This window comes from Labrus bergylta, chromosome 5 (assembly GCF_963930695.1).
Source record: "Labrus bergylta chromosome 5, fLabBer1.1, whole genome shotgun sequence".
NCBI classification, from domain to species: Eukaryota; Metazoa; Chordata; class Actinopteri; order Labriformes; family Labridae; genus Labrus; species Labrus bergylta.
The window spans coordinates 9,505,563-9,518,488 of record NC_089199.1 but is presented as its reverse complement, the minus strand read 5'-3'; the positions used below and the strand labels follow the sequence as shown (position 1 = coordinate 9,518,488).

Below are 12,926 nucleotides of genomic sequence, written 5' to 3'. Positions count from 1 at the left end.
AAAGCAGCATTTGTCAACAATGTCATTGAGCGGACTATAGATGATTTGAAGGGTGTTTTAAAACGCACAGTATGTCAATTTATTTATTTTTTAAATTAATTTAGATATTTTAATGTAAACATTCTAATAAAATTCTACATTTTATACATTTAAAAAGAATTTGAGATCTCAGGTTACCAAAAAAAATCTCAGTTATTCTCATTATCTTGATATTTCCGATCAGGCGGAGGGATGGGAAGGGTGTTTAATGAATACATTAAGCCCAAAACTATATTTTTCCTTCTGAAATTTAAACCCCCCAAAAAACACTTCATACTCAAATCATACTTTTCTGCTACCTTTGTATAAGCTTAACATCAAGTGTAAATTCTTATGAGAAACAGGGTTAAATAATCGACTGCAATCTCAAATGACTGAACCATGAGTTTAGGCTCTGTTATGTGAATGCATCCATTGAAAACTGATAAAAACAGCCTCCCAAGAACAATTTACAAATACAAACTTTCAACAGGTTTTTGTTAACATGTGTAGCATCATCCAAGTCGTACACATCGTAGCCTCTTGTGTACTTACTTGTCCAGGAGTGTGTACTCGCTCTCTGACTTAAACAGAGCTCCCAGCCTGGCCTCCATCATGATGTAGGTTTTACCTGTTGCATTATCTGAGAGATGAACAGAGGACAGAAAAATGCTTTCATTAGTAACAATTTAACACTCTGCTGCAAGGCATTTTTTATCCAAAAAAAGTAGACATATCATTAACCTAAAGCTCCTTATACACAATCTTGTTTTGTAGAGTATTGATTTGAACAAGAAGGCATCCCATTTAAGACCAAATACATTAGAAACAAGGGCCTGCAGACAAATAAAGGGTGCCCCCAAGACGGAATTATAAAAATCAAAGTGTTTGTATTTCTTCTGTTTTTCTTTTCTTTACGGTTCCAGATACAAAAACAACAGTACAGTGGGAATAAAGATACTGATCAATAGGGTGTAAAATGAGTTTTTCTACAATTCAACCAGCCCCTGCAGAGTGATTTATGTTTATTGACTGTATATCATTTATGATAAACAGCACCTCATCATGCCTGGTGAAACCCCAGGCGTCTAATAGCCTTGAAGCAAGTCTGCTTAACCTCAATGTCAAGTCCTGTTTCATATAAATACACTGAGCCATAAAGTCAAGGTCAGGTAAAGATTTCTTCATGTGGGTACAGCCATTTCACCAGCAGCAGAGCTTACTGAAAAGTTGCCACCTCATGCAGGATAACTGCTTGACATTTCTGGGAAACTGAGCCCTCCTAGAAAACTGGCCGAAGGGGGAATAGAGGAAAGATAAGAGAGCAGCAGGGACAACAGTTGTGAGGAGGGCAAAAACCAAATGGCCTGTGACAGTGAGACACAAAAAGAGAGAGAGAGAGAGAGAGAGAGAGAGAGAGAGAGGAGGAGGGTGCATCAATAAAAGATGTTTCTGTCTTCCCCTCAGTGGTGTGACAAATGACTGCACAGCTCAGACCTGCTGCTGCTGACAGCTTTCGACTCAAACAGAGGCAGCGAGGGAATGAAGACCGACACAAAAAGAGACAGACAGAGGGAAAATAAGGAAGGACAAAAAACAGGTGGGTGTGGAGGTAAAGAGAACGATATGAAAATGAGAAGCAGAGTTGGAAAAAGAATGGAGCGAAAGAGGACAGAAGATAAAAAGAGAGAGTGAGCTGATACATTGAAAAAAAAAGAAAAAGAAAAATAGTCATTGGTATTCTGAGGCGGTCTCCCATGCAGCACAGCATAGGCTGTGCAGTCAGGATAGCAGACTGTGCTTCAACAGTGCCCCCTGTAGGATCAAAGAGGCTATGACGGAGTGTTATGAATCTAGGTCACCCTTTTAAAAACCCACCAGGTTCTCTCATCACAGGAAACCAAAAACCTACAGCAGGAAGGTAACACAAAAACACTAGCCACCTCTCTGGAGGGTTTTCTTTTTTTTGTATTACAACAAGGACATCGCTTTTTAAAGTGACCTGATTTTATGTTCAGGAACATATCTCAGGTCTGAATATCCCACATATTTAAAATAGGATGACCTCTTTTTTTTCCTCCAAGGGAAGACATTGTGACATGTTACAGCAGGAAAAGATTAGGGATGGTGTTAGGCATGTTGGCGTAAATAAATGGCTGATTAAGACATTCAAATACAACAGTGACAATATCATTAAATGTTTTAGTTAAATGTTTTAGGGCTGCATCACTTGCAAATAATCTTATTGTGATTATTGTGACAGATATTACAATAGAGATATGATAATGAGTGTAAAGTGTTTTATTCTAACAAGAAAAATTAGAATATGGCGAGATTAGTATTTCAGGGCACTTCTGCAGTACTTAATATCAGAAGCTATTGCAATAAAAGCACAATCTTCTGCCACAGAGATTCAGAATTCAGACAAATTTGGTTTTGATATTATTCTAAAGAATTGAACATCGCTAACACCACGCTTTATTGCAGGAATAATTTGAGACTGTAATAATTGTAGCTACAGTAGGTGAATCAAATACACTGGAATATAACTGTGTTTTTATACATATAATCTACATACAAATACATTCACTGCTGTAATATTATTTTAATTAGAGGAAGCGCCATGTCTTTACTGTAGTGTATGACAATGTTAACCTTCAAATATCTAAATTCATGAAAAATTGAATAAACCTGTTACATTTTTTTACATATTTTTTCACCGGTGTATTCTAATACACCATCGTATTAGCAGAGAGAATCACTTCCATGATTCCCAGCCAGCCTCATCTTTTGTTATTGTTTTATTGAGAGTTCCCTGGTGGCGAATTTTACATACTGTGCATCTAAGAGACATGGCAGGTTTTAGGTTCAATCTGGATCCAACATCACACTTTTATATGTATTTCTTATAGATCATGCAGCTTTTATGTCATCATCACTTTCAAAATGACATGGTGGAACATGCATTTATAACCTTGTTATTATCAATAGTGATGCACGCATGTCTTATTTGTATTGTGTTAAATCTTAAGGGTGACGATGTTTATAATGACACACAAACATCAGTTATGCCTGAGCATCCACTCACTGCTCATTAAAATCAAGTATCTGGTTTGTTGTAGATAAAACCAAAACTTGCAGCCACAGTGAGTCCCTCTTCTTATTTCATCAGACAACACATAGCCACAGGCTGGATAGTGCACCAACACATTACGGTACAGAAATCCCTTCCTCTGGGTGCAAATTGCAAAGGCAGCAGTCCTCCTTCTCCTCGGTTAATTTGTTCTTGTTTGTTCTTTCGGAATAAAAACACCCATAAGCTGATACTGTGGACCACAACATTAAACCCACAAGGGAAACAAGATTTTCAACAGGAAACTTTGGCTCTAGGCTACAGCGTTTTAACAACACTGTCCCACAAAACAACCAACCCAGTTATTCAAGTGATCCACAACACAAACATGTTTGAGGACAGGGTGCCAGAGCAGATATTTCCCTTTACCCCTACAAGGACAGCAAAAAAGAATGGTGTCTTCTTGACATGAAGATGAAAGTAAGCTAAACACTGAAGAACAACTTCTGTTCATACAAAACATCTTAGACCAACAAGCTCTGCAGAGAGGAATCAATTCTTGTCAGCACATTGGTGATTGTTTTATCAGCTGGGGGACAAAACCCAGATTTTCAAGAAACTGGGCGTTACCCTTATTCTGAAACACACACCAAATGTTGGTTGGTTTCAAGTATGGGGATGCATCGATGTTCACACTAGACAAGTGACAACACACAAACAATAAGCATACATTACCTATGAGTGTCAGATTGATGGACACTAGAGTCTATTACTTTATTTAAATGTTATTATTGGTTATTTATTGGCTGGTCTGCTAGCCCCTGGCTAGAGACATTAGTAAGCCTAAAATTAAACTGAAGATGTTGGACTACAATCAGAAAAGGTATCTCTCTTTCTGCAGAGCATTTAGTTGTTTGTATACCCTAGGTAGAAGAAGGTGATGGGTAGTGCATCTAGCATCTTAAGATACTAGTAAATTGATGGCAGAAGGGGCTGTTCTCTCAAAAGGGAAAGAAACTAAAAAATACAGACTTGTTACAGTAACTTTGAATGCTGTTTGTAAACCTAGGGAAACCACAAAAGACAGGTAATACAGTTGGTATCTAGTCTGTGGTGTAGCCTTGTTTCAAGCTTCGTCTCTCACCTTTGACCTTGACGTACAGGAACTCGGGGTTAACACACAGGGCCAGGTTGCTTGGTAGTGTCCAGGGGGTGGTCGTCCAGGCGATCAAAGCCACGTCTTCATTCTCAACCAATGGGAAGCTGACGATCACAGATGGGTCTTGAACATCCTAGAGACAAATATTAAACCAAGATTAAGTCAGTTTCTTACTCACAGCTAAACAGAACATGCTGTGTGTTTGACACGAGCTAACCTTGTAGTTCTGGTGGGACTCGAAGTTGGAGAGCGGAGTGTTGCAGGCAGTGGAGAACGGCATGACTTTGACACCTCGGTATACCAGACCTTTGTCATACAGCTGTCTGAACACCCACCTAAAGGCAGAGAAGAAACATGGAACCTTAAAAGAAGGAAGCAGAGTCAGACTGCGCACAGTGGACTCCAGACAGGGTAAGTCTGGTTTCTATTACATTTTTCATTATATATTGCTTTTAGTGTTCTACACTAAGTAGATTGTGGTTTTTCATTGACATCTGTGTACTGCAACAATCTCCCTGAGGATGATAATCAAGTTGAAGAAATGACTCAGTGGAATCAATAGAGATTGCTGACGAAAATTATTTTGTGCTTCAACTGTATTAAATGGAACCTAATTGTTATTTACTGTAATGTAAAATTGCACATCTGTAAGTCAAATCTTGTACTTGGAAGAAGGAAAATCTGACTTTCGCACCAAACAGTCTCCATAAACCAGGGGTAGAGAGTCTTGTAATCGTTTTTGAAGTCAATCCATCTTCCCATTCTCCTCACTGAATTCTAGGATCCAAAAGAGACATACATTAAGCATATCAAAACTACAAAATTGTATACCATCAACTTGTTATTAACAATTTTTTTTAAGCCAGTCTTTATCAAAGGCTGGGGGAAAATGACAGAGGGGTATAAAACTTGTATATGAAAAAGGATATTGTGCACATGTGAGATATTTAGGTAGCGGAGCCTTAATATATTTTTGAGAGGATTCAGGTCAATCTACTGTTGGACATTTGTCTTGTAACTGTAGGAACTCTCACATGATCATACTACACATCCTGCATGCTCACCTCCCACTCATTGGAGTATCTCATGACGATGTTTCTGCACTGCTTGTTGTACTCGGCAATCCCCATTTTTGCCACATCTTCAGGCCCTTTGATCCCAAGAGTCTTGTCAATCTCATACTCCTACAAAACAAAGCACATAAAACACCCACCAATACATCTGTAAGTATACAGAAGAACTTTTAGTACAGTTTTGTGATATCCATGAAAAAGATTTTTACCACAGGCAGTCCGTGACAGTCCCATCCAAAGCGTCTGTCCACATGGAAGCCGCTCTGGTGTGCGAAGCGAGTGACAATGTCTTTAATGGTGCCGGCTAGGATGTGTCCATAGTGGGGTAGACCTGTGGCAAAAGGAGGGCCATCGTAGAAGGTGTACCTGGTTGGAAAATAAGCAACATGTGTTTGAGGTCTGGAAGTATTTTCCACTTGCAACCTTAACACTGCTCTGTTATTTGAATGTAGATATGGCTCATTATACAGAAAAGGCAGCATTTTACTGCTCTGTACATCTCAAGAAAAGCATGAAAAGATACAAAGAATGATGCTGATGTCACAGCTGTTTGATCCAAACAATAATGCTGAGATCTTGTCAGTTACACGCTGGTATTTACAATGAAGTTTGTCCTGGAAGTGTAACTAAACAAATATTCTGCATGTCCTCTTTCAACCACTGTTAGTAAACAAGATCTGCTTGTGGCCAAAGTTCTCCTCAGCTAATGCAGTTTTATTCAGCAAATGTCATCCTGACATTAAAATCTTTGTTGGCTGAAAAATAAAAAAATACATCATTTTGAAAAATGAAATAAATGCACACATGCAGTAGTTTTCAGCAAAATAGAACAACACCAGCAGAAACCACCCCTAAAGCTATATATTACTTTTGAGGCTCTTTCCAGTTATTTTGATTTAATTACTTGATTAACTTAACAGATCAGCTTGTAACTCCAAATGTAAATTGTTTGTGGTGACTGACTTAACATTCAATGACCCCATTCCTCCACTGGCCTGAGCATGGTTACCCTCTTGTACGTAACATCATAATACAACACATGCATGGTTTTGTGTTTATGAAGCAGGCCTTGTTTACAAGACAGACTCGAAAATAAAAAAATATAATAGGGACGCGTGGTCGAGTCCGCGTCTGCACATCTGAGAATAACAGAGAACATGACACACACTAGTCAAAGGAACTGGACTTCAGAGGTACAGATTGCCTCTTGTGAGTGCACCCTTACAATAACTGGTTAGCCAGGAAATGCAGCTTCTTTACTTGGCAGTCCAACAGCTGGTATGAATTATAGTAAACAATCAATCCTTCACCTCTGCCAATATCACAAGATACAACAAGAAGGCGTTGTTGCTGTTACTCTCCGTGCAAAGACGGGCAAGTAGTAGTTGCTACATCAAAACAATTTTTCCCCCCAAATGAAATATGATTACATTTTCTCGATTGATATTTTAACATTTTTGATCACCTATAATATTTCCAGGACTAGTTTAGAGAGTAGGAAAATGTAATCATGTTTTGTCGAAGATCATCATGTTAAACCGTACATATATCTTTTAAAGTTTATAAATGCTTAAAGCAGTAAATGTCAATTAAAATTAAACAAATATTTTAGGTGTCTTGAGTGAAACTCTTAACAAAATTAGGGTCATATTGTGCATAGAAAATCTTTTTTTTTGATTGATTGATTGATTGTATTTATTTACGTGTCATGCACACAAAGTGCCCAACCCTCATGGGTTTATAAGACAACAGAAATTCAGTGTCAGTGGTTAACATTTCACAACATGATGCATGTTCCTGTCACAGTTCAGTCTTAAACAATGTGTTTTGTCTCTTCTCCCAGGCTTTGCGGATAAAATCTGTTATAACAAAGATTCCTCTTCTAAAGCACAACTCAACGATTAATAATAACTGTAAAGCAGAAGCAGTTTTTACTTGGGCCTGTGCTTGGACTGTCTGAGGCATTCCTGGAAGCAATCCTTGTCTTTCCACAGCTGTAAGATCTTCTCCTCCTCGGAGGGAAAGTTGATGGACTCGGGGACCCGCTCCACCATGACTTCTGCCACACAACACAGAAAAGAAAAATGCAACTTAATAAACTTGTCCAGCAGGATTACACAGAAACAAATTCAAGTGCAGTATCTCTAAAAGATCAAATAATGAACATCTCCCTTCCACATCAGGAGCTTACCTATTCATTAATGGCCATAGACAAACAACAAAGACTAAGTAAAGACCTAAATCTTACTGATAGCACAAACTCACTTATCCACACTGAAACAAAAAGGTTTGGCCAAGCTACGATTAAACCTACATCTGATGAGTTAGCCAGTCAAAGTTAAATAGTAACTTCTTGTATGTCTTCTGGCCTTCACAGTTCATTTTGGGTCTTGTTAGTAAAAGTTATCCATCTGTCGAAACCTGTCACAGCTCAACAGAACATGCACTTCTTTCATTACTTCAGGCGCAAAATTATATCATGTGCAATGTATTTGTTTCCATGTTGACAAGCAACAGCATAAACAGTACTAAAGCTATTTAAACGAGTCCAATTAGATACTTTTCACAACAGTTAGTGCACATGAATGACTCCTCCTTGTTGTTAGCTGACAGGCTAAGCTAGCCAGTTAATGCTACATTTAACTAGTTAACTCATGCTCAACCCGGCAGCAAAGTTCCTTAAAGGCAGCGCTTGAATGTTCACATATATACGCAGTTGTAATATCAAGCGTGAACGTTGTTATTAACCTTCACGTCGTGGGTGATAAATCTGAATGAATGTACTCACATGTTGTCTGGCCCCGGCAGCCAAAAGAGACAAGAAATGATGCAAGCTGGAGTCAGCGTGAGCGGAAGTGACGACTTTACGCAGACTTCTTAAAAGTGCGACTGCAGCGTGTAGTAGTAGTGAAATGAGAAAGTGTAAGAAACAAAAAAGAAACATGCTTAAAAACGGTTCCACTAACATATACTAGAGACATTATCTTAGAATATTTTGCGACAATTAAAATTAGGTTTTGCTGCATAAATCTAGAAACAATCATTGAGGCTTTCGCTGGTTTTATTCTCTCATTGTATCTCTAGTCAGAGACTTTGATTGATTTGAGATAATTAAAAAAAAAAAAATACATCTCTATTATTCGTACTATTTTAACTGATGACAAAGAAGATAATTGATAGCAATGACGATTTTGATAGAAGATATTAACTAGTGAGTAAACTGCTTAATTACTATATATTCTTTGTTGATTAAATACACATTTCTATAACATTATGTTCTGGTCATGTTTTGTTTCGCTTCAAGGCTTGGGTGGGGGGGGTATAATGTTTGTATGATGTTTTTCTATAATGTAACAGCTTACAAAGATTCAATGCCAACTCCAAAAGTTTCCCGCAACTTCACCCGAGCCCATCCCCAATTTTCAGCAATGAAAGCTCATCACTCGTCACTCAATACATTTGAATCTGTAAATTTGCACGTCCTCATTTTCTGCCCGATTTTACAGTATATTTCCTTTTTTTTATTTTTTTAATATCGTTTGGTGCTTACATCTTACAAGCTTTTAATGCAGGCTTTTTAAATGTCTCACTTTCTACATGGTATCACCTCTTTCTTCCAAGACACAGCTAGTATGTGATCCAAAATATGCATTAAGTAGGCATATGAATTTCATGTCCAGCAGTCTTAAAGTCTAAAAAGGCCACAGAATCAGCTTAAAGATTTTCTTTTTTGACCGGCAAGCACTTCAGTTTAAATTTCACAATTATGGTTGGTAGTTTGGATCAGGCTTCTACTGATAACTGAATGTATTAGTAAGTGAAAGGCGAATAATAAACTTGCATCTGTGAACTTCAATAATAACATTCGTCCTTCGTAAATGTTACATTTCCAGATCAGAATATGGTGGTTTTAAAAAAGCATAATTCAATCATGTCTTTTTCTGTCAGTTGTTAAGAGGTTGGCATTTCTCTTATCATAATGAGTTCATCTAAATGGGTGTTCTTAACCTGCTTGGTGGGAAATGTTTTACCAACACAGATCCAAAGTTAAACCCCAACTTGCTTAATCCCTTTTTAAAATGAGAACCTTCTGAACCTATTTGCACTAAGGATCTTTCTGCATTTTCTTAAGTTATGCAATGGGAAGTAGACAGGAGAGTAGACAAAGGTAGTTTTCATAAAAATGAACAATCAGATGTTGGTTTGTTAACAAAGCATAGCTTTATTGTGATGGTGGAAACATGAACATAGGCAGACAGGGAAGTGACCGGAGGACAGATCATTTCACTCAAGGTGCTGCCGCCTGAGGTGCTGCCTTCTTCTGCGCTGCCTTCATGCCCTTCTTGTTGTGCTTCTTGGCAAAGCGCATGTTCCTCAGGAATTTAGGGTCCACCTGAAGGAGCGAGAACAGACAGGAAATTGAGCAGAGGGGACATACGTGGATGTATTAAACAATACCAAGATCTATTTGTATTAAGCTTAGTGGTTGGAAATCTTACAAACACAATAAGGCAGATAAAACATGGGCTAAGACAAACACCATCACTTGATAGAGTAGTTCATCCTAGTGTTGCATTTCAGTGAAAACATTTTAAAAAATCAGCGACACAAACACCACATTGGCCTGCAAATTACTTTATGTGATGTGAGTGGTTACATTCAGAGCTGATCACTGACAGTAAGCAGTGACCAAGATTATCATGTTATTATCCAGAGATTTATCTCTGAAGTAAATTTGTTCTCTTTACTGTTCCATCTACGCTACCCGAGTAAAGTGAGATTTGCTACACATTAAAACCAGTCTGCCTGAAACCACATCACAGCCAGTCTTACAACTTGTATTATACTTCAGTAAAAGGTTGATATAATGTATCATAATGTCCTTATCCACAGAAGTGGGCAAACAAGGGCTCTCCTCCTTCCTCCATCGCTTTCCACACTATTTGAACGAATGTGTGCACTCATAACTGTGTTTAAATGCACAAAGATTGTATTTTATATGATTCTGTCTACACCAAAAAATGGTTTGTCAACACTATTTCATTTTAAACTGTTTAAGAAAAGTTTCACTTGCAATTTCATTATTACAACAACAGGTGAGGCCAATGTGAACAGGCTTAGAGAAAAGTACAATGTGCAGAATAACCTCAGCTACCAAAATTATAAAAATTTAAGCATAAGAAGGTTCATGACATCTGATGTTGAACATCAATATTTGCATAACAGCCAATGTCTCCTGCTCTAATCACCTGCAGAGCATCCAGACACTACTCAAAGGCTTAAGTTTCTCACCCATAGCTTGTTTTCTCTGGTCTGAATCGTGGAGCAATTTGTTACACTGTTGCATACTAACCTCAAAGTTTGGTCTATGTTAACACTGGGACGTTTTTTTTTTTATGGGAAAAATCTCAGAAAAGTTGATGTACTGGAGTCGCTGAAAGCGTTTATCAAGACAGTTCAGGGAAAGGTGCACGTTAATCAGAGCGAGTAGATTTTGGAGTTTTCGTGTGTTCATGAAAATTGTCGGTTTACTTAGTCATCCCACCAAATCTCTATGAGCCACGGCACCTCCTTAGTCTATCTACGATGTATCATGCTGCTGTTGTTGTAATAGTAGTGAAAGGCTAAGCCTAAAACCTACCCATAATGCACTGCGTGACTGGCTACCATAGCTGGTTTAAATTAAAAATCTACCACAATGCTTCTTGCAGTTAGATCGAATTGAAGTCGGTGCATGTTCTAACTACAACCGTAATACACCAGAGTCCTGAAACTGGCCAAGACAGCGGTCTCAGTACGGTGTTTTGATCCGCATCAGGGTTTGAGTGACAGCTTTCAGACCAGTGCAAACAAACCGCACTCACTTTGCAAACTGACTCAAATTTGTTTTAACTGAACCAAACAGGTTAGGTTTAAAAACGCCCTTACACAATGATCATTGATGGATAAAAAAATTATTCTGAAGCAGTCTCCATATGGGGTTTGTGAATATAACAGAAAACATAGCCCATTTGTGTCTAACATTTTAGGTCTGCAGGGTTAAAATTTCAAGACAAAATCTGGAATCACATCTGTTTAATGTTAATTAAAGGCTATTTCTGGGATAATACCACTACCATATAACATGTACAGTAATTTAAAAAAACACCATTATGCAGTCGGATGTGCAGTAAAATGTATGAAGCAGAGAAACACTGCTTAACATGGACAATGTCATCAACCTGCTCACTTGCTTGCAGTGAATGTTTGTGATTCACACATTTGTTAACAGTGACATCACATTTTTTTATTCTAGGGGCTGGCAGGAAAAAGTCTTGGCAAAGAGACGGCGACATTTGCTTTCACACATGCTCCTCACAAAAGTAAAACTTCCCAGATGGATCAATCTTGCAGTGAATGCATTTACGTTACTAGCTCCTTAACTTGGTTATTTATGGGTTTAATATCTTATTGCTGACCTGCAACATGCAACACGCACCCGCTTTGAGGAGACCCGACCTTACAAATCTGATTTTTCTGATTAATCTTGTGTTCTGTGAGCATGCAAACATAAATATCTGACAGCACAACACTGCAACCAATACATACCCCCTTCAGAGACTCGTAGCGCTGAGATGTGGGCTTGTGGATGCCATTCCTGTGGGCTTTACGGGCTGTGGAAAGAAGGCAACATTAACAATTAACACAATACACATACTTCTCAATCAACTTCACAATCAGCAAATAACACTAACACATTTAGCAAATAACATTTAAGCAAGGAGACAATATTGCTAAACATCATCTGACATAGCTATGTGGCGTAGAAAATGTTTGTTTATTCATTTGTAAACAATCCCTGCAGGCTTACTTACACTGGTTGTGGGTGGTGTGGTTCTTGGACTTTGCCATTTCGACACTAGTTAATCTGAACAGAGAAACAGGAACATATAGTTGAGCATCACTTCAGTTTGCATCCACTTACTAAGACGTAAACAGATGTGAAATAAATGGACAACTTCAAAGCGAAACAATCGCAGTCAAACATTAATTTAAAGGTACATATTGGGACCATAATGTTACATGTAAACAATGTAAATGAGACTCGTTTGGCTGCTGTGAAGAGGCTGCTTTGCTACATTCAGCGTTAGCATTTTTTAAAGTGATTATTTCAACCATTATTAAGCATCACATCCGCAACATACTGAAGCGGAAAGATACTCAGTGGAGTGCTTTATCAAAATGCGCTGACGTTTCGGTGTGAAAATGTAAAACGCACGAAGATTAATGTAGATTTTAAAAAGTCAAAGTGGGTCGGAAAACTGTATACCTGCCACACGAACAGACGACAACCGGAAGAGAAAGAGGTTTGCTCCCGGCAGAAAAGAAGAAGAGTCAAGTCAAGGGAGGAAGCTGCCGGACGGGAAAGACTGGTCTGTTTTAAGACACTGCCGCCTTTAGGTGGTGTACGATATGACAGGTGAGATCCCGCTGATAGCCACACGGTGTCACCATCTGTTCAAATGTACGAAACCCTCATATTGGAAAAAAAAAGTCATTAAAGATGAACTCTATAATTATTTAGTTGGAGATCAGAAATGAAAGAGTTAAAATTATAACACTT

At 38.2% G+C, this 12,926-nt stretch overlaps 2 protein-coding genes across 2 annotated transcripts in view; both read right to left on the bottom strand.

Annotated features, from left to right (window-relative positions):
* Positions 1–8,194, bottom strand: part of iars1 (isoleucyl-tRNA synthetase 1) — a 53,291-nt gene extending 45,097 nt beyond the window's left edge. Inside the window, exons 1-8 of the mRNA XM_020636769.3 lie at positions 8,112–8,194; positions 7,259–7,382; positions 5,533–5,689; positions 5,315–5,434; positions 4,945–5,027; positions 4,468–4,585; positions 4,236–4,383; positions 574–661 (exon numbers count right to left, since the gene is read on the bottom strand). Coding sequence (XP_020492425.1) covers positions 574–661; positions 4,236–4,383; positions 4,468–4,585; positions 4,945–5,027; positions 5,315–5,434; positions 5,533–5,689; positions 7,259–7,377 — 833 coding nt within the window. The 5' untranslated portion in view covers positions 7,378–7,382; positions 8,112–8,194. The remainder of the gene's footprint in view (positions 1–573; positions 662–4,235; positions 4,384–4,467; positions 4,586–4,944; positions 5,028–5,314; positions 5,435–5,532; positions 5,690–7,258; positions 7,383–8,111) is intronic.
* A 1,327-nt stretch (positions 8,195–9,521) lies between these two features.
* On the bottom strand, positions 9,522–12,704 carry rpl29 (ribosomal protein L29). The gene is made up of 4 exons (XM_020636730.2): positions 12,633–12,704; positions 12,178–12,230; positions 11,912–11,976; positions 9,522–9,716 (listed from the first exon to the last, which is right to left on the bottom strand). The coding sequence occupies exons 2-4, from the start codon at positions 12,212–12,214 to the stop codon at positions 9,612–9,614; spliced, it is 207 nt and encodes a 68-aa protein (XP_020492386.1). The 5' UTR covers positions 12,215–12,230; positions 12,633–12,704; the 3' UTR covers positions 9,522–9,611.
* Positions 12,705–12,926: the final 222 nt, after the last annotated feature.

What these genes read in the sequence shown, in the direction of transcription:
- rpl29 (XM_020636730.2), bottom strand. Translation starts at nt 12,214, where the DNA reads ATGGCAAAGTCCAAGAACCACACCACCCACAACCAGT. An exon ending in CCACACCACCCACAACCAGT is followed by an intron (nt 11,977 to 12,177) that starts GTAAGTAAGCCT and finishes TTCTTTCCACAG; the next exon opens with CCCGTAAAGCCCACAGGAAT. An exon ending in GCTACGAGTCTCTGAAGGGG is followed by an intron (nt 9,717 to 11,911) that starts GTATGTATTGGT and finishes TCGCTCCTTCAG; the next exon opens with GTGGACCCTAAATTCCTGAG.